At 40.7% G+C, this 22,121-nt stretch overlaps 1 protein-coding gene across 1 annotated transcript; it reads right to left on the bottom strand.

The window, feature by feature from the left end:
- Positions 1–541: 541 nt before the first annotated feature.
- On the bottom strand, positions 542–19,458 carry LOC114251443 (monocarboxylate transporter 4). Its single transcript, XM_028185702.2, is given in 11 exon segments — positions 542–1,167; positions 1,239–1,391; positions 1,765–1,939; positions 2,012–2,143; positions 2,337–2,478; positions 3,397–3,556; positions 4,890–5,057; positions 13,350–13,468; positions 16,327–16,477; positions 19,327–19,392; positions 19,395–19,458. Coding segments are annotated over 11 exon segments (1,851 nt in total). The 5' UTR covers positions 19,444–19,458; the 3' UTR covers positions 542–631.
- Between the last annotated feature and the right edge of the window lie 2,663 nt (positions 19,459–22,121).

Here is a 22,121-nt window from a genome sequence, read left to right as displayed (position 1 = left end):
TTTACAAACACAACAACTTTTGAACAGCTAAAACTATAAATAATAATATTTTAAATAGTTTGAAAAGAAAATGCAATTAATTAAAAAATAGATTCCGCTAAAACGACGTTAACAGTAATTTATATTTTGATATTTGTTACACAAAATTTATTTACGAATTGACAATTTTTAAATTATACTCAATACAGATTATACAGTTCATATTTTAGGGAGCTAGCTAACAGACATTGTAATTTACATTAGGTCAATTTAAATTTACACTATAAGAATGATCATAGGGAAAATGTTTTACAAGACCTCACCTACTTATTTGTAAACATGATTATTGACTAAATGTGAAGGTCCCATCCATATCAACTATGTTACGTTAATCTAATTTTGTTTTAACGATTATTTTACGATTTTCATCAGGAAGATCGTTTTTATTAAAATGAATGTCCTTTTATAACCTCCAAAATAGAACAACACTGATCCGAAAAAAATTCTTCTACAAAACAATAAACTATATTTAAACTACATCTGATGCTTGAAAAAAAAAAAATTTTTGTAATGCAGTGTGGTCATGTCCAGACGTCCGCGTCACGTTAAATGATTGGGTCGAACGATAAATTCGAAAATCTGTATACGTCATTCAAACAGATGTAGTGATTTGTTCTATGAGATGATGTTCACGTCGCCGGCACGCACCGCGACAAGAGCCGGCGCGACCCCACGATGACGTGCGCGTCGCCAGGCCCTCTGGGACGCTGCGGGATGAGCGCAATGGCACCGTTTGACGGTAACAGTCCGGGCAGTGCGTGGTCGAGCAACATGCCCTATCCAAAGGTGCTGCGTACGACAATGATTTGGGTAGCCGCGCACCGCAAGCTGGTCCCGGCCACGCACAGTATGCGGCCGCGCCTCCAGCACCGCACGCGCACCACGCGCCCCCTGCCCCGCACCGCAGGGGACTCGTACATCGACACGACTCCGATATGGAGGGCGCGGCAGCGGGCGGAGGGGGTTCCGGCTCGCGTTTCGAAAATCCAACGAAAAACAAAAGGAACGCGCCCGCCAATGTTGCCGCCGTCGAAAAATAGAATCCCGCTCTGGGAGCTTGCTGGTTTATGTAGCCTGTTACGGGAACGCCTACTATAACAGGGATTGCTTCGGCTCCTTGAACGTAACCTAAAAATGAAATCACGTTCAGTTCTAAATAACCGCATACTTTATTTTTTATTCTCAAAGAAATTCCTCACCCCAAACTTTAGTGAAGTGTCGACCACGAACCCTTTCCATTGTCAGCATTTTGAGAGAATACAGATATCCACCGAGACATAGCCCGTACATCCACGCGAAAAGGACATAGCCATGATAACCTTCGACGCTGCTCAGAGCGAGCATTGAGATGCCTGTGACAGAGAGACGTGTAAGTATTATGCGATAATAAATAATATTATAGTTTAAAAAAATTAACAAAATACGCTTTTATAGAAAATCCAACTAAAAAATAGAAAATTTTTTTTAATAAATTTGAATTAAAAATAGTGTAAGAAAAAATGATTTTATTGTAAAAACGCGTAAAAATATTTAATTTTTAAATATTTTATTGTCCTCGGTCCTTAATAAGTATACCGAATTTCGAGTTAATCCGACGTTTTGAAGGGGGTCAAAATCATGTTCAAAGATTCCCTTACATACGAGTACTAACATACTAACATACATACGTCTGAAGCTAATAAAAGCGTATTAAAATACCTTAAAAAAAATTGTTTACGAGCATACCTATACCGAGCATCGCTGTTTGACATAAGTACTGCTTAGAGACTAGACATTGCGCCGAAGGTCGTACAAGAACGAGTCCAAAGCCTGCACACCCGAGCACCGCTGCGAATCCCAAAAACGTCTGTAGCAGCACCAAAGCACTCTCCTCTAAGCCCTCCTGAAATCCCTGTAAAGCCTGCGAAAAGCGTTCGAAGATTTTAATCAGCGAAAACAGAGAGTTATTCTGAACTTCCTCAATTAAACTTACCAGAAAAAATACTGGGGTATAAAGTCCGAAAGCCGCTAATCCGGCGGCCAACAACAAAACTTTCGCGGGTCGAGATTGAAGTGGGCTTAGATCAATAAGTGGAGGTCGTTTTATACCCTTCTTTTCCTTCACCTTTAATGAAAAAAACATTCATTTATAATCCGTCCTAAATAACGTTGACTTTAAATTACTTGCGATTCGGCGTTAATTTGAAGTAAAGATGATGGGGATTTTAGCGTCTTAATTAAAATTTTCATTTCTTTGTCGAGTCATTACTCTGCTACGTGAAATTTGAGGAATTGTTTTAAATGAAAACTGTATGTACCTTTCGACGTTGATTTTTTAAATGTAATATAGCTCTGCGCTGAGGATGGTATAAAGAGGCACTGCGGTAAACAGCACTTAGAAAAAATGCCAAGACTAAAACTCCCGTGACCGCTTGCAATCCTAATCGCCAACCAAGCTTTCTGAAACAATTGTTAATCGATATATATAAAAACTAGCGACCCGCCCTCGCTTCGCTTCGGAAACATTAAAACACACATGAAACCAAAAAAATAAAAAAAAAAAATAATTAAAAAAAGTAGCCTATGTTCATCAGGGACAATGTCGGCTTCTAATGGAAAAATAATTTTTCAAATCGGTCCAGTAGTTTCGGAGCCTATTCGAAACAAACAAACAAACAAATCTTTCCTCTTTATAATATTAGTATAGATAGTATAGATGAATTGCTGTTCGTTAGTCTCGCTAAAACTCGAGAACGGCTGGACCGATTTGGCTAATTTTGGTCTTGAATTATTTGTGGAAGTCCAGAGAAGGTTTAAAAGATAGATAAATATGAAAATGCTCGGAATTAAATAAAAATAACAATTTTGTTTTTCCTTTGATGTGTCCCCGGTCGGACGGATTGCTTTTGTTTGTTTTAAGTTTATTTTATACAAAAGTTTAGGTCTTTTATTTATCGATTGAGGCACTACGAAGTCTGCCGGGTCAGCTAGTTGTTAATAAATTATATGAATAGATCAGATAGAGATCTCTTTGCCTTCTTAATAAGTTAACTTCACACTGTGGTGACTTTGACAATGTAATCCTGAAAGTTGTTTTCTGTTACATAACGAATCATAGTAAGACTACACCGGGTTTAACTGCCACAACCGTGAAGCCGTGCTTATTCCGGATCCCTGTCAGCTGTTCCAAGGTAGTGCGATGCTTGAAGTCAAAATAACTTATGCTTCTGTATGTTTGTAATGCCTTGTTTGGAAAATATTTTGAATTTGAGACTATATATTACAATGAAATTTATAAATATAAGTAAATTAGGATAACCAAATGTACTACTATAAATGGAATGATATAATAAATTTTGAAATATATTAGTGACTCACCCAACTGCTTCTTTGTATGCAACGCTAAACAGAGCAATGCCTACACCACCGCCAGCATGAGCCACTAGTTCTACAAATTGTCTTCTTCTACGAAAATATGCTCCAAGTACTAGGCCTGCTGCTTCTCTTACTAAGCCGCATCCAATGCCAAGTACAACCCCTGAGGATTTAGTTTACTCAATTAATTTTGATAGATTGATAAATTACTGGTAGCTTTACTGGTGGTAGGACCTTTTGTGAGTCCGCTCAGGTAGGTACCACCACCCTGCCTATTTCTGCCGTGAAGCAGTAATGCGTTTCGGTTTGAAGGGTGGGGCAGCCGTTGTAACTATACTGAGACCTTAGAATTTATATCTCAAGTTGGGTAGCGCATTTACGTTGTAGTTGTCTAAGGGCTCCTGTAACCACTAAAGATCAAGTGGGCTGTGAGCTCGTCCTCCCATCTAAGCAATAAAAAAAAATCAAAGTCAAAGCGTTTTCTTCTATTCAAGTATTCGGAATACAGCGTTGCCACTGAGAAGAAACCTGGAGCTTGATTTTTTCCAATACGGATATGTACTTCGCCACACAAAAATTGTACAATATTTTAAATAAGGTCTACATTACTGAGCACTAATCTAAGATCTGTTCAGAAGTGCCGTGTGGAGCACAATTTCAAACCGACATATAATAATAGTTTAACTAAGCTAATTGATTATTCAGTGAATATTTGAGACGTTGTTGATCAAAGTGTAACAGATTCGGTACAACGAACTTTTCTGTCTTCAAAAAACAGTGTTATTTAAAATTTCTTAATTTTTTAGAGTTCCTAGTTTTTGTTTGTAGTTCTAGCGCTCGACGTTTCTAGTTACACTTCTTAATTCAGTGTATTACGTGAGGTAGTATTTTTTTCTAATAAAGATCGTGGTCGGTGACGTGTAATTGAAAAGACCTATGTCGAGCAGTGGACTGGTACAGGCTAATGATGACGTAATTTCTTCTGTAGAATAAATAAATCAAGAGTTTCCGATAATCTGTTTCAGAGTATTTCATAATAACGAAAAGTACACAGAAACCTTAAAGCGCTTTATTTGCAATTACATTTCCGTAAGTAATTCGTATTATCTCGTAAGAAATCCGTCTTCGCAGGCATCCCTCCAAAGGATTACCGAGTACTTATGGTCGCGGTGCTGTCAATTAAGAAATGCTTTTGACTGATCATTTTAGGACTTTTTTATTGCCTAGGCGGGTGGACGAGCTCACAGCCCACCTGGTGTTAAGTGGTTACTGTAGCCCATAGACATCTACAACGTAAATGCACCACCCACCTTGGGATATAAGTTCTACGGTTCTCAGTATAGCTACAACGGCTGCCCCACCCTTCAAACCGAAACGCACTACTGCTTTACGGCAGAAATAGGAAAGGTGGTGGTACCCGTGTGGACTCACAGGAGGTCCTACTACCAGTAATATGTTATGTTTTGTTTATGATTAAATTAAAGTTATTTTCTTACCGTAGCTTAGTAACGTTTGATGTAGCTGTGTCGCGAAGGAAGTGAAGAGGCAGGCCAAAGGCAGCAGTAAGCCCCCGAGTAAAGCCACGAGCCTTGGTGACCGTCTCCGTCCCGCTACGAGAGCACCGGCGGCGCGGGACACTCCCACGCAAATAGCTCCGGCCCACACTGTACCATAAATTCTAATTTATTAATTGCCGGTCTAGAATGACAAAAAAGTCATTTAAGTGAAGTCAATATGGTTGATTTTTGTTCGGTCGGTAAGTCATCTTTGGTATTTTGGATAGCGTAATTTCTGAAATCATGTAACAAATTATTTGGCTCTTTACGAAGCTAATGTTTGTTTGAAACAAGAAAAGCGATGAAACACTAAAATGTCGTTAAATTCACGAAAGTAATGTTTATTTAAAAAAAAAAAGCGCCGTAATACCAAACAGCGTTAAAATAAATGAAGTACTCTTTCATTCAGTAAGCAAAGTACGTATCTTTATTACAATACATTCCAAATGTGTGTGTGTTTGTATAATGTGGTTCAATTCATAATACTATGACGCTATGAATCCTCCATTGTATAGCCCGTATTACACGGAAGGACTGATAACATCAGATATAATCGTTGACCTCATTCCGATAGAGGCACCCGTCACGTGCGGACGTGCTCATCGTCCACTCGATCGCCCGGTCTTTGTTCGCCCGGCTTTTGTTAGCCCGGCCATTGTTCGCGCGGCCTGTGTTCGTGATACATCTGCCGACCAAGTGTGTTTCCTGGAAGCTTTTATTTGTTTTGTTTTAGTTATTTTTGTGTTCGTGGAACATTTGCCGACAAAGTGTTTTCCTGCAAGTATTTATTTGTTTTGTTTCTTTTTGTAATTTCTGTTTTGTTGTGCTTTTTCTTTGTCCTGTAGTAATCGCGCCGCATTTCCACCTGTGTTCAATAGAACCGCTCAGGTCCGAGAAGTTGGGGCCTCGCCGCAAGGCGAGTGTTTCAAGACCCGGGGCCGCCCCACCTGGGTACTCAGCGATCATGGACGCTGTATTCGCGGAATTCCTCCGACTTCGCCACCCACAGCTCGCCTCAGAGTTTCTAGCCTTCAAGGCCAATCACACTGCGAGCCCTCTCGAGGACTCCGCCGCGCTCGCTGCTCCTGCGTCGCCTGTACCTGCGTGCAGAGCTTCTGCATTGAGCACCGCAGCCTCTGTCGTGCCTGCCGCTCCCGTGTCGCCTATACTGGCGAGAAAAGCTGCTGCGTCGTCCGCCGTGACCATCGTTTCAGCTGAGCGATCATTCGCGGCCTCCGTCGCGCCCTCTAAAACACCTACACTTGCTCGTAGGTCGCCTGCACCCGCCTCCTCGTGCTCCGACTCTGACTCGGACATGGAGGTCGACCTCGCCCCCGCCTCATCGACGGATGGATTCACCCTGGTACAGAAGGGTAAGAAGCGTGCCGCGGAGTCTCGAGCTCCCGCGGCCGCTAAAATTAGCAAAGCCGTGAACGCGTCGCGCCCCCGCCCTCAGACTCCCGTTGCGCCCCCAGCCCGTGCCACTCCGTCGCCGTGTCCGGTGGCACAAAATAAAATCCAGACCCCTCCCTCGGTTATCCTTCAGGAGAAGGCAGCTTGGGATCGAGTTTGCCTGGCCCTTAAGGCCAAAAATATAAATTTCACGAATGCCCGTAACCTCGCGAACGGCATTCAAATTAAGGTTCAAACACCCGACGACCATAGGGCCCTCTCTTCTTACCTCCGTAAGGAACGTATAAGTTTCCATACTTATACGCTCCAGGAGGAGCGCGAACTCCGCGTTGTAATACGCGGAATCCCTAAAGAGTTAGATGTAGAGCTCGTCAAGGCCGATCTGTTAGAACAGGGCTTTCCAGTGAATTCTGTGCACCGTATGCACACCGGTCGCGGTAGGGAGCCATATAATATGGTTCTAGTCACCCTCCAGCCTACCCCCGAGGGTAAGAAAATCTTCAACACACAGACCGTCTGTAGGCTCTCCGGTATCGCCATCGAAGCCCCCCATAAAAAAGGCACTCCTAGCCAGTGCCATAACTGTCAATTGTACGGGCACTCTTCCCGTAACTGTCACGCGCGCCCCCGATGTGTTAAGTGTTTGGGCGATCACGCCACGGCCCTCTGCGCTCGCGACCAAAAAACCGCGACGGAACCGCCTAGCTGCGTCCTGTGTCGAACACAGGGTCACCCCGCGAATTACCGTGGTTGCCCCCGAGCCCCTAAAATAAATCGCCGCGTCGCCCGCCAAAACCGCCTCCGAGCTTCCGGCCCAGACATCAAAGCCTCGGCACCCTCTGCGTCGCAGGCTAAGCCAGCGTTCGTTCCGGCGGCGGTGCCCAGTGTCTCGGCCTGGGCAAAACCGCTGCCGTACACGAACACGGCTACAACTCCCTCCTCCGCGATTCGTCCCGCCCCCGCGACTCGTCCCTCTCCCGCGACTTGCCCTCCGACCGCGTCCGAAAATCTCGCTTTAGCGATCGACTTCTTTCAGTCGATCAACTTTGAGCGCGTTAACGCTTTGGGCGACGCCATTCGCGCTGCCTCCACTGCACAACACTTTATCACCGTTGTGCAAGAATACGCCGACGTATACGCGTCATTAAATACGTACGTCCTCTCCTCACTCCGCCGGTAATCAATGGCGTATATAAGTAGAATAAAGCCCCTATCCGTAACGATAGGATTTTTTAACGCTTACGGTCTCGCAAATCAACGTGATCAGGTTTCTGACTTTTTGCGTGACCATCAAATTGATATCTTTTTAGTGCAGGAGACCCTACTTAAGCCCGCGCGCCGTGACCCTAAAATCGCGAACTATAACATGGTCAGGAACGACAGGCTCTCTGCCCGTGGTGGTGGTACCGTCATTTACTATAGAAGAGCCCTGCATTGCGTCCCGCTCGATCCTCCCGCGCTCGCTAATATCGAAGCATCAGTGTGCCGAATCTCACTGACGGGACACGCGCCGATCGTTATCGCGTCCGTTTATCTTCCACCGGATAAGATCGTTCTAAGCAGTGATATCGAGGCGCTGCTCGGTATGGGGAGCTCTGTCATTCTGGCGGGCGACCTAAATTGTAAACACATCAGGTGGAACTCACACACCACAACCCCGAATGGCAGGCGGCTTGACGCGTTAGTCGATGATCTCGCCTTCGATATCGTCGCTCCGCTAACCCCGACTCACTACCCGCTAAATATCGCGCATCGCCCGGATATACTCGACATAGCGTTATTAAAAAACGTAACTCTGCGCTTACACTCGATCGAAGTAGTTTCAGAGTTAGATTCAGACCACCGTCCCGTCGTTATGAAGCTCGGTCGCGCTCCCGATTCCGTTCCCGTCACGAGGACTGTGGTGGATTGGCACACGCTGGGCATCAGCCTGGCTGAATCTGATCCACCATCGCTCCCGTTTAACCCGGACTCTATCCTGTCTCCTCAGGATACCGCTGAAGCCATAGACATCTTAACGTCACACATCACCTCGACATTAGATAGGTCATCGAAACAAGTTGTAGCGGAGGACTTCCTTCACCGCTTCAAATTGTCCGACGATATTAGGGAACTCCTTAGAGCTAAGAACGCCTCGATACGCGCCTACGACAGGTATCCTACCGCGGAAAATCGTATTCGAATGCGTGCCCTACAACGCGACGTAAAGTCTCGCATCGCCGAAGTCCGAGATGCCAGATGGTCTGATTTCTTAGAAGGACTCGCGCCCTCCCAAAGGTCTTACTACCGCTTAGCTCGTACTCTCAAATCGGATACGGTAGTAACTATGCCCCCCTCGTAGGCCCCTCAGGCCGACTCGCGGCGTTCGATGATGACGAAAAAGCAGAGCTGCTGGCCGATACATTGCAAACCCAGTGCACGCCCAGCACTCAATCCGTGGACCCTGTTCATGTAGAATTAGTAGACAGTGAGGTAGAACGCAGAGCCTCCTTGCCACCATCGGATGCGTTACCACCCGTCACCCCGATAGAAGTTAAAGACTTGATCAAAGACCTACGTCCTCGCAAGGCTCCCGGTTCCGACGGTATATCTAACCGCGTTATTAAACTTCTACCCGTCCAACTCATCGTGATGTTGGCATCTATTTTCAATGCCGCTATGGCGAACTGTATCTTTCCCGCGGTGTGGAAAGAAGCGGACGTTATCGGCATACATAAACCCGGTAAACCAAAAAATCATCCGACGAGCTACCGCCCGATTAGCCTCCTCATGTCTCTAGGCAAACTGTATGAGCGTCTGCTCTACAAACGCCTCAGAGACTTCGTCTCATCCAAGGGCATTCTCATCGATGAACAATTCGGATTCCGTACAAATCACTCATGCGTTCAACAGGTGCACCGCCTCACGGAGCACATTCTTGTGGGGCTTAATCGACCAAAACCGTTATACACGGGAGCTCTCTTCTTCGACGTCGCAAAAGCGTTCGACAAAGTCTGGCACAATGGTTTGATTTTCAAACTATTCAAAATGGGCGTGCCGGATAGTCTCGTGCTCATCATACGGGACTTCTTGTCGAACCGCTCTTTTCGATATCGAGTCGAGGGAACCCGCTCCTCCCCACGACCTCTCACAGCTGGAGTCCCGCAAGGCTCTGTCCTCTCACCCCTCCTATTTAGCTTATTCGTCAACGATATTCCCCGGTCGCCGCCGACCCATTTAGCTTTATTCGCCGACGATACGACTGTTTACTATTCTAGTAGAAATAAGTCCCTAATCGCGAAGAAGCTTCAGAGCGCAGCCCTAGCCCTAGGACAGTGGTTCCGAAAATGGCGCATAGACATCAACCCAGCGAAAAGTACTGCGGTGCTATTTCAGAGGGGAAGCTCCACACGGATTTCCTCCCGGATTAGGAGGAGGAATCTCACACCCCTGATTACTCTCTTTAGACAACCCATACCCTGGGCCAGGAAGGTCAAGTACCTGGGCGTTACCCTGGATGCATCGATGACATTCCGCCCGCATATAAAATCAGTCCGTGACCGTGCCGCGTTTATTCTCGGTAGACTCTACCCCATGATCTGTAAGCGGAGTAAAATGTCCCTTCGGAACAAGGTGACACTTTACAAAACTTGCATAAGGCCCGTCATGACTTACGCGAGTGTGGTGTTCGCTCACGCGGCCCGCACACACATAGACACCCTCCAATCCCTACAATCCCGCTTTTGCAGGTTAGCTGTCGGGGCTCCGTGGTTCGTGAGGAACGTTGACCTACACGACGACCTGGGCCTCGAATCAATGCGGAAATACATGAAGTCAGCGTCGGAACGATACTTCGATAAGGCTATGCGTCATAGTAATCGCCTTATCGTTGCCGCCGCTGACTACTCCCCGAATCCTGATCATGCAGGAGCCAGTCACCGTCGACGCCCTAGACACGTCCTTACGGATCCATCAGATCCAATAACCTTTGCATTAGATGCCTTCAGCTCTAATACTAGGGGCAGGCTTAGGGACCCCGGTAACCGTACTCGTCGAACTCGACAAAGAGGTCGACGTGCAACCTAACCCATGCATCAGCCCGCTGAGTTTCTCGCCGGATCTTCTCAGCGGGTCGCGATTCCGATCCGGTAGTAGATTCATTCGCGAAACAATTGCTCTTGAGTTGTTAGGTCTCCTTCGGAGGCGCTCGGGCAGTTGTTAGCAAATCCCACCCCTCTTGGCTGAGCCTTTGCTCGCCCACCTGTCCTGGTGAAACTGGAAAGGCCTTCGGGCCACCAGTAAAGTTTCAATCATAAAAAATATATATATATATATATATATATATATATAATCGTTGAAAATCAATAAGTTAATTGATTCGGTGGTGTAGGAGTTAGCGCCCCTGACTGTTACTCCAAGGGTCGTAGGTTCGATTCCCACATTGAACCAACTTTGTGTGATGAACAGGTTTGTTTGCTCATTGTCTGGGTGTTTACTAACTATATATATATGTATGTATACATTTAAACGTATATAAGTATGTTTGTCAGTCTCTGGTACCTAACACAGGAAATTCTAAATTGGGACCCGATGACCGTGCGTAATTTGTTCTCAGTTATAATTATTATTTATTAATTAGCGGTACTTAGTGCATTCCTTAAATTAATACCCATAAACGCATTACGTCGAATGTGTATTTAGCCTAATGTATTTCGTTGTATCGTGCTTTAGAGGTAATTTAGAAAATAAGTTCACCCATTTTCTACTTTCACGTAACCCAATTACGGTAACAGCTGCGAAATATGTACATTGTTAGTATGAATTAGCCTTGAATATAGGACTCGCCAGTGGAGCAATCGCATCTAGCACTGTAGCTCAAAAAGGTAAGATGAGTCAGCCATTATCCACAGGATTATCCACAAAATATTTTCGTTGTATGCAAAGGAGATGTCAATTACATTAATTTCCCTACGTCATCTTGCGTCATTTTATAATAAATATCTTGATCGTTGATCTGTTATTAATAATAAAAAATGAGAAAAATTACATTTCATGTGTAACAAAGACGTTAATAACAAAACTTAAAATAACATTTGATATTATTTTATCGTTCACTGAAATAACACATCTTGATGCTGATAGTTTTTCCAATTAGAATATTTTTCCCGACCTACCTAATGATTTTGTTGATAAATTTTGAGTAATCTATTCTATAAATCTATTGATTTATTTGAATATCAAAATTGCTGACTTATAACTGAAAAAGTTTGGTTTCATTTATTTACCTAAATACCACATTAATTTAAAGTTTAAGCTTTCAACATTATTTTCGTACATTGGAGTTCCATGAATGTGAAACTTGAAGTAGTTATATTGCTGTTTAATTTTGATTTAGAAGTAGTCGGTAACTAATTATCGTTATTCAGTATTAACAAAATTTCAATTCGGAAATCGCTAGTGACATTCCCGGCGCACCGCCTACCGTAACGTTGACAACAAAGACTGCGGTCATAACCTAAATTGCTTTCATAATATTCGGACCGGCTTCATGAATCTTAGAGAAAATTAATTTAATAAATCAGGTCGGTCTGCAAATAGCGGTGACTCAGAAAGTTCGTTTACTTAATACTCGATCTTAATTTGGTCGTCAGAGCATGAATGCGTCGTGTAAACACAAGTTAGTTTAATAAACGGAGGCGTGGTGAAAAATTACGATTAACGCCTACCGTTCATAGAAAGTTATTTTAAGAGAGTAGCTGGGTTGGCTAACCAAATTGGAGTTCTATAACTTCTTTAAAACTTGTCTAGATGAACTTGTTTGTGTTGTTCGTAATGCCATTATTCTTTTATTGACACTGGAGATAAACTTTTGTCGCTATTGTCTGTTTAATTTAAATATATAAATTGAAGTCGTCGTGGCCTAAGAGATAAGACGTCCTGTGCATTCGTGTTGAGCGCGATGCACCTGTGTTCGAATCCCAGGCGGGTACCAATTTTTCTAATGAATTACATACTCAACAAATGTTCACGATTGACTTCCACGGTGAAGGAATAATATCGTGTAATAAAAGTGAAACCCGCAAAATTATAATTTGCGTAATTACTGGTGGTAGGACCTCTTGTGAGCCCGCGCGGGTAGGTACCACCGCCCTGCCTATTTCTGCCGTGAAGCAGTAATGCGTTTCGGTTTGAAGGGTGGGGCAGCCGTTGTAACTATACTGAGACCTTAGAACTTATATCTCAAGGTGGGTGGCGCATTTACGTTCAGGTGGGCTGTGAGCTCGTCCACGCATCAAAGCAATAAAAAAAAACAGAGGGCTTCCATTGATAGATTACATTCCTAGTTTAAGAGGAACGTTGCTAGCCCCAGTGACGTACATATTTTAATTAGTTTTTTCTTGAATCATACTCCTTGTCGATAAAAATCGAAACATTGTCCCTTGCGTGGTACGTTTCATTGAAAACATTCGTTTTTAATTATGATATGACAAAATTAAAATTATTTATACGATTTAATGTTGTTTTTTTTTATTATAATCATATTAATTGTCGACGTTTCGAATACTCCACAGTTTTCGTGGTAGCATACGACTGACGTAACTTGGTCAATAATAATTTGTAGCATAATAAAATAATAATGACTGTAATAATCATCATCATTATCCTGCCCTTCTCCCAGTCACCTGGGATCGGCGCAACATTTTTTCTCCTTCCATACTCTTCTATCATATACCATTTCTTCGGTCACTCCCCTCTTACCCATATCGTCTTTCACGTAACCATCCATTTCTTCATAGGTCTACCTCTTCCTCTATATTCTTCCACATTCATAGTTAACATTCTCTTACCAACCTCATTTTCATTTCGTCTCATCACATGCCCATACCATCCCAGACGCGCACTTCTCAGCTTCTCTGTCACCGGTGCCACTTTCAGACTTCCTCTAACATATTCATTGACTGTAATATGAAATGACTGTAATAATAATGAACATAATTTGTGCCTTACCAGCATGATCTGCGGTTGGTCCAAGGTGTTTCAAAGCGTAAACGTGTAGCGCTCCGTAAGCCAGCTGTAGTCCGGTTGACAATAAGTGTGCAAGAAAGGCCGCTCCACAAACGATCCATCTATAACATCGATGCTGCATTAGGGAAAATACCTGTAGTTTTCCATATCAATTTTAGATAATACTAGCTGTACCCGTCCGCTTCGCTGGGCATTTAAAATTAACATTATTATATCTCACCCCCACAAATATTCTCATCATTACCGCCCCCGCAACTGGTGTAGGGAGCCCCCAACACTCATATAAATATTAGCCTATCCATTAAGTACATGTATTTTCTACATGGATACCAAGTTTCAAGTCAATCGGATGCATGGTTCAGTAGTTTTTTTTTCATTTTTTTATTGCTTAGTTGGGTGGACGGCGGGCTCCCAGCCCACCTGGTGTTAAGTGGATACTGGAGCCCATAGATATCCACAACGTAAATGCGCCACCCACCTTGAGATATAAGTTCTAAGGTCTCAAGTATAGTTACAACGGCTACCCCACCCTTCAAACCGAAACGCATTACTGCTTCACGGTAGAAATAGGCAGGGCGGTGGTACCTACTCGTACGGACTCACAAGAGGTCTTACTACCAGTGATCAACCAGTGTCGGAAATAAGTACATATATACCTACGGAAACTCATGCTACGATTAACTCGAAGAAAGTTTTAAGAAATCACATGTTTAATGAATTCATCAAGTCAGTTTATAGAGTGTAAATAATATATAAATTTATAGTGGTTTTTACGGATGTTCCATTATAACTACTGAACCATGCATCCGATTAACTTGAAATTTGGTATCCATTTAGAAAATACATGTACTTAATGGATAGGTTAATATTTATATGAGTGTTGGACTCCCTAATAATAATGATAATAAATAATAATGTTAATTTTAAATGCACAGCGAAGCGGGCGAGTACGGCTAGTATTATTATATTATAGGTTCTATGACAATGTCTTGCGTTGTTTCTGTCATTAAGCTATCGAGCGTTCAAATAGACACCACATTATTTAGAATAGTTATTTTTGAAATAGAATAGTTTAAAAATCGCATACTAATTTAATACAATAAATTGTTTAGTTTATTTTCATGCCGACTCAGAAACACAACGAGATATTATCGGACGCCACCAGGAAATTGTATTCGTAAATTGTGTCGATAACCGAAGCACAGATTCGTTTATCGTTCAATCGATGAGTCGATCTGATCCACAAATTCTTATACGAGTATGTGTAAATATATATATATCGGTGAGTTACAGTTCGAGAATGTTTCCCTATTTCTGTCATCCTTAGTATTTAACTGCATGTAATTATGACATTATGAGGAAACCGGTGGTAGGATCTTTTGTGAGTCGGCGCGGGTGGGTACCACCACCCTGCCTATTTCTGCCGTGAAGCAGTAATGCGCTTCGGTTTGAAGGGCGGGGCAGCCGTTGTAACTATACTGAGATCTTAGAGCTTATATCTCAAAGTGGGTGGCGCATATATGTTGTAGATGCCTATGGGCTCCAGTAACCACTTAACACCAGATGGGCTGTGAGCTCGTCCACCCATCTAAGCCAAAAAAAAACCTTTGATCTTGTTTTCCTTCAAAGGTATAATCAAGCTCATGTTTTGCAGATTCTGCGAAAGAGAAGTTGGAATGGCTTTCGAAGATATAAACTAATATTAGTTAATACGCCATTATATATTGCACTGACGCTGTTTTATCTTTATCCGACAGTTAAGGAGCGACTGAGCTATTAAGAACGATTATGAATAAGTATTTTTGTTAGTGTTTCTATAAAGGACCTTAAAGAAACGCTAATTTATTATAAAAAATAACATTAGAATTATAAATGGAATTACAGGATTTTCGAGTGTAAAAATGAATAAAGTTGAAATATATTTTATGTTTATATTTATGTTATAATATATTTTTTTATTTTATGAATATGCAAACAGAACAACTATGTATTATGTTTCTTAATGAAACAGGTATGGATAGTCAAAGACGCGTACAATTTCTTCGCAGAATCTGAATTCATTATGAATATAATATAATGATAACTCAATTTAGCCCCGTAGTTTTTATAAATAGCCTTATTTAAACTACAACAACAGATAATTAATAAGTCTCCATTTTTTAAAATGTGGAACGAATATTCTGATCACTTAAATTTACAAAGAACATAATTCACAAGTTTAAGTTTGATTAACATTTTCTTCGTCTTCGGTTGCTTTTTCAGAGCAATTTTCTTGACAAAAACTCTTCAATAAGTAGGCGGTAAGTCAAAGTCAAACGGTAGATATTCATTTTCTAAGTCTTATTTTATCGCCAAGCATAAAACCGAGCCAATAAAAAAGTATTCGTGAAAACTTTTGCTTGATAAAATGACAGCCGTTAGACGTTAGATTTTATGACAACACTCGCTTCCTACGATTTTTCTGTCTTCGTAGTAAATTTACGTAAAATACTCAATGTTTTTTTTTTTTGGTGAGAAATCTTATTTGTATATTCTGTGCGATTTTTCAGTAGTTTATAGCATATTTTGTATTAAGCTTTATTTAATTTAGACTGGTAGTATTTTGTAAAGTATAATTTTAATGTCAAATAAAACGGGTTTCCTGGTATTTGAAAACGATTACTGGTGGTAGGACTTTATACTGGTGGTAGGACCACTTGTGAGTTCGCGCGGGTGGGTATCACCACCCTGCCTATTTTTACCGTGAAGGAGTAATGCGTTTCGGTTTGAAGGGTGGGGAAGCCGTTGTAACTATACATGAGACCTTAGAACTTGTCTCGGGGTGAGTGACGCATTTACGTTGAGGATGTCTATGGGCTCCAGTAACCACTTAACACCAGGTGGGCTGTAAGCTCGTCGACCAACTAAGCAATAAAAAAAAACGAAATAGCTGCGATTGATTATAAGAAAAAAAATGTACCCCCATCCTCCCTCAGGATAGAAGTGGTGCTTGATAGCCCGGGTGTCGAGTTCTCTTCTCCGCAGCGCGGGGATGGTGCGGTGCAATGACCGCAGCTCGCGTTCCCGAAGCGCTCCTCCTGTGGATTCCTCTTCCCCATCTGGCCATCCATCTGAAACAGAAATCATTGTAGTATCTGAAGTACAAAAGTCAGCAGCGAAGCAGACGCGCATTATATACATCTTTAACGTAAATGCGCCACCCACCTTGAGATATAAGTTCTAAGGTCTCAGTATAGTTACAACGGCTGTTCCACCCTTCAAACCGAAACGCATTACTGCTTCACGGCAGAAATAGGTAGGGTGGTGGTACCGTGCGGACTCACAAGAGGTCCACCAGCAATAATTCGCTGTGAAATTTGAGATAATCATGATGCAATAAAATTGAGACTTCTGCCGTATTACTGAAGGTAAGGCGTAATTTACGTTGTGATGCTATGGCAACTAAAAATAACAGCATAATTCCATTTTCAAATAATATTAAAAAATATATCCACAGAATATATGGTTAAACTAATAGAGGCATACTTATTTTGCAAAACAATAGATATCGTCCATTTTTTCCATTACAAAGGGACGTTACGTTATGTTGGTCATCATTCATAATAATATTGTCATTAAGCATATCGAGTAAGGGAAAATGTTAACAAGCTTTAGTTTTGATTCAGTGGGGTATCTTTATTCTCTAAGGACATGAACCGTGATTGGATACTTCCTGGTTACGTCACAAGCCCTGCAATAAATTTGTTGACTATCGATATCAATGATTCGACTTTATTCGTATTCGAGATTCGAATCAATCAATCCAAATGAAACAAAACAAAATATTTCTTCTAAGTATAAAGTTTATTCTTTTTCGATTCTTTGAATGTGATTTTCGTTTCCGAGAATCTTCGTGGAATATAATTTTAAACGATGTTACAGAAGTGAATAATAAATGTAGTAGATTTTTTGTAAGAGATTTACTATTCTTGATTATTTAAAGACTGTTTTGGCCCACTGAAATAGGGTCGTGTATAGTTTACATTATAAATGATAATATCACACTTCTGAATGCAGTAACGTGCGTATGTATGCTCCTGATATTGGTGATGTTGCCATATATACACTGTAATATATTGGATATCCGTAAATGATAATGTAGAAATAACCCAGTACGATAATTTGATGGACAGAAAAAAGCGTTATGTTTTCTATTTGAATACCTAGATATAACTATAACATTATAACATTCTGTCACATAGATCTTATACAATCTTATATAATCTGTAATACCCTGCATACAATCATCCAAACTGTTTAATCTAAACGGAAAGCGACATTAATTTTAATGTATAAAATATGTTGCTCTTTATAAACAATTAATTTTTAAATTACATATCAAAATAAAAATCTACTTCACTAAATTGTAAAACAAATGACATTTAAAATCTATTTTATAGTAGGTATATCGTTCACAATTCTACATAGATTTTTTTTCTTAAGTCATATTTATTCACCTTTGTCACCGCTGTTTTATTGACAGACCAAATTGATGGTCGACCCTGAGGACGTAACACGATTCACTTAAATTAAAGTGTAAGAAAACGATGCCAATTGAAAAAAAAAAAAACAAAAAAGTGTAATGAAACTACAAGCAGCCTAGTTTTACCCCTGACATTGTAGGTGTCTATGGGCAGAGGTAGCCAAGTTTTACCAATTTCTTATGTTCGTAGTTCGAAAATACCCTGTATACAATATTGGTTTGTATTAAATGTTGTATTTTTCTCGTCCCATCTAGTGTTTTGGAAGTCCACTTGGCTATATTATATTGAGTTAGTACTGAAATTATACATAGACGACAATGATTTAAATTACCTGAATGTTTAACATACCATAACTTAACATATCGGTAGAACGTATCAAAATTAAATAGCAAAGCGCCACGTGTGAATGTCTTGAATGCGAGCTACATAGTACGCGTAGTGAGGGGTGGAAGGTTTTTTTCGTTACGGAATTTCACGATTCCGCTCTCAAGCCGTGCTCAAGGCCCGCGATAAAATCTATGCAATAGCTTAAAATTTTTTTTTTGAAACATTTTAACATTATGATTACCTGACGTCAGATAAGACAGCACATCTTTTATTTGTGTAATATGATTTACTAATAACATTTTACCAAACCGATACATATAAACATGAATATGTAAACATGCTTTCAGTATTATAAAACACGCTGTTATTTACATCCTTTGCCTTTCACTTAAATGATAATTGCATTTAAGGAGTAAACTAAAGAAGCTCACGCCCAGTTTTTGGTTTGCTAAATAGAGCAATTACTGTTTGGCAAAAAACTTTTTAATTATACTTCTATTTTAAAGTTAAGTGAGTGATATCTAGTTATATCTTTGAATGAGGAACTGGACAACCCTAGATTTTCAATATTGTCATACAATACAAAAAAAAAAAAAACATTATAACGCGCGTTAGAAGTTATTTAGCCGCAATTTGTTTGACGTCATTTGAGGCTAAAATAAACGATGAGATCGCCATAGATCGAATACTAATACACAACGATAAAATGCACGTCTTAGTTGCACAACGCTATATTTCAGACTTTCCTACTACTAACTTACACACTACACAGTCTTATGATCGGTGTTTGGATTCATAATAATATGTAAAAATTGGAGTTACCGATATAATTTTACTGTACTAATATCTTCTAATTTTTAATATATCTATCTCTCTTATTATATAATATCTCCGAATATTTTGCAGTGGGCAGCGGCTTGGCTCTGCCCCTGGCATTGCTGAAGTCCATGGGCGACAGTAACCACTCACCATCAGGTGGACCGTATGCTCGTCTGCTTGGCTATAAAAAAAATATTATTTTGGTATTGTTTTGCTATTAGTGCCCGGTTTCCTTTTTAAAGAAGAGGTGTAAGGCGGATTTGTAATTTAGCAGTTAATAGTTGCCTTACCGTAATGCGGCAAGCAGGTGTAGCTAGTAGAGAAGGGGTGTCGGCAGCGGCAGCGAGGCGGGGGGCGCGGGGCGGCGGCGGCGGCGAGGCCGACGGTGACCACCAGCCTGCCTCCATCAGCCGGCCATGGCTGCACCCGCACCCGCACCCGCGCCCGCGCTACCTGTCGTTACAATAAAATATAATAATAATAAAGCTATTTTTTTCTACCTAAGCTGATAGTCTTGATTTCAGCGTAAACTTAACTAGTAGGTGAGCTCACGGGGCTCAAGCCTGACGACGTTGCTAACACGAACCCTAGCAAGAGCCGTGCTTCGCAAAATCTACCACAAGCACCGGTCACCGTCCCCGTCGAACCCATCGCTTGCGCCGAAGGGCTCGACGAGTAAATTAACTCACAGACACAGCCCACTGAGTTTCTCGCCGGATCTTCTCAGTGGGTCGCGTTTCCGATCCGGTGGTAAATTTTGCAAAGCACCACTCTTGCTAGGGCCAGTATTAGCAACACTCCCGGTTTGAGCCCCGTAAACTCACCTACACGTCAAGGAGAAGCTGGCCTCTCAAGGCTATCAGCATAGGTAGAAAAAAAAAGTTGCGAACCTTTATGAGAGTCGATAGGGATGTGTAGATTGGCTTAAAGGTCAATATCACTAACTGATACATGAGATTGAAAATTCTTTTCAAAATAAAGAACGAACTACATTATGAACTAGAGCGCATGGTTGATATACAGTAGAAATAGGCAGGATGGTGGTACTGATGGGTGTAGGCTCACGTTCTACTTGTATTCAAGATACGAACTTGAATTAGTCGGTCGATTTCAATATTTTTTCTTAAAATAAATAATAGTTTAATAAAACGAACAAAATACGCTTTTATAGAAACTCCAACTAAAAAATAGAAAATAAATTTTAATAAATTTGAATAAAAATAGTGTAAGAAAAAATGGGGTGCATGGTAGTTATAAATATTTTATGAACAGACAGATATGAGTAGAAGGTTTATTTTGATAATATCCTGAAAAGCACCCCACGCTTTTTTACAATAAGATCATTTTTTCTTACACTATTTTTAATTCAAATTTATTAAAATTTATTTTCTATTTTTAGTCGGATTTTCTATAAAAGCGTATTTTGTTAGTTTTTTTTAAACTATTATTTATTTTGTTTCAATTTTTTAAATTTTTTTTTAAGTATTGTATTGTCATCGGTCCTTAATAAGTATACCAAATTTCGAGTTAATCCGACGTTTTGAAGGGAGTCAAAATCATGTTCAAAGATTCCGTTACATATTAACATACATACGTCTGAAGCTAATAAAAGCGTATTAAAAAGAAATACCGTTCATTAAATAAACAGGGTACAGCGATATCTTCACGAATATATTGTGTTATTTATGTCTTAGCTGTTGTGTGTCACAAAGTAAGGGTGCGGCAAGTGCGGAAGTAACAGCCCGCGGGAACATGAAAGTTTTCTTCGCTGGTTCAAATATCGTGCGGTTGGCAGGTCACCTCGTAAACGTGCTTCCTCTCATATTTCTTGGAATACGTGAACAGAGTGTTCAATATGTTTTCTTAGTTTTGAACTTCTCTCTTACGATAAAGGCAATAACGTATACAAATGTCAAAATAAGGAACTTAACGGACGAACTTTTGGCATTTAATTATGCCCTTTTTGTCGTCTATCTTAGGAGAGATGTAACGGAACGTAAAAATGTACACAATATTATTATCTCAAAACCGAAGATCGTTCGTCATATTTGTTTTACTTTCAATTATTTGATATGTGTATTTGGAGAAAGTAGTATTATTATGAACAATCTGAAAAATTAATAAAATGCGCTATTTTTATCTTTTGGTATCTAATTTTTAGTGAAATTTTCCGAACACCTAAATTTCAATGTAAATGTTTATCATGATATAATGCAAATCATAGAACAAAAAGCGGATGTAACCAAAAACTCTAAAAAAAATAACAGTCCCTCCTTATAGCTCGTTGCAATGGATATATACAGATAGAAACCAAGGAAAGTCATGTCAAATTCATATACAGCCAGAGAAGAGGACGTGCTGCGCTAACTCCACATGCTCCCACACAACTCCCACACATGCCCCCATACAATACACAATGCAAGAAGGAGAAGCAGACTTGTAAAAAATAGTGCCGAGAACACTATCCGAACGGCAAACTTAGCTAATTCGGTACGAGTACACCCAGAAACGTCAGAATGCTTAAAATATTCTATATACAAATTTAGATAATGTTTAAATTTACTTTTATCAAAAATTTATATTCTACGCATTAGTTTGGCAAATAAATTAATCTCGTGTATCTATTATAATTTGTCTCGAATATTCACAACTTTTTATCTGTACCATTCAAGTTACCGATATGTATGGAAGACCTAATACCATTTCGTATCTAATGAAAAAAAATTTATCAGTGACAGTGGCGTTGAATTATTTTTGCGGTAGAATTATTTGTTGATTGCGTTGTAAGGGTGGCGATTGGAGCCCACTTGAACGACCGCAGCCAGAGGATCCACTTGGCATACTTAATGGTTTTTAATGGCATTCGCCGAACAAATATTGCCGGTCGACTGTGAGTTGCAAATTTGGTAGCGTAAAGATTAACATAAAATATTAAAACAGCATGTTTTGCATACGAGCGACTTCAACCAAACCGGTATAATAACTATGAAATTCATGAACTGTATGTGTTGTGGATTGTGGCGTGCGGCTCACAAGCGTCTGTGTGTGTTAATCTAAAGTTTATGTTATTTCAATATTGGCTACA

The sequence above is a fragment of the Bombyx mandarina genome, chromosome 03 (genome assembly GCF_030267445.1).
Source record: "Bombyx mandarina strain Sakado chromosome 03, ASM3026744v2".
Taxonomy (NCBI): domain Eukaryota; kingdom Metazoa; phylum Arthropoda; class Insecta; order Lepidoptera; family Bombycidae; genus Bombyx; species Bombyx mandarina.
Note: the sequence above shows the minus strand (reverse complement) of the source record. Positions and strands in the feature narration are given on the sequence as shown.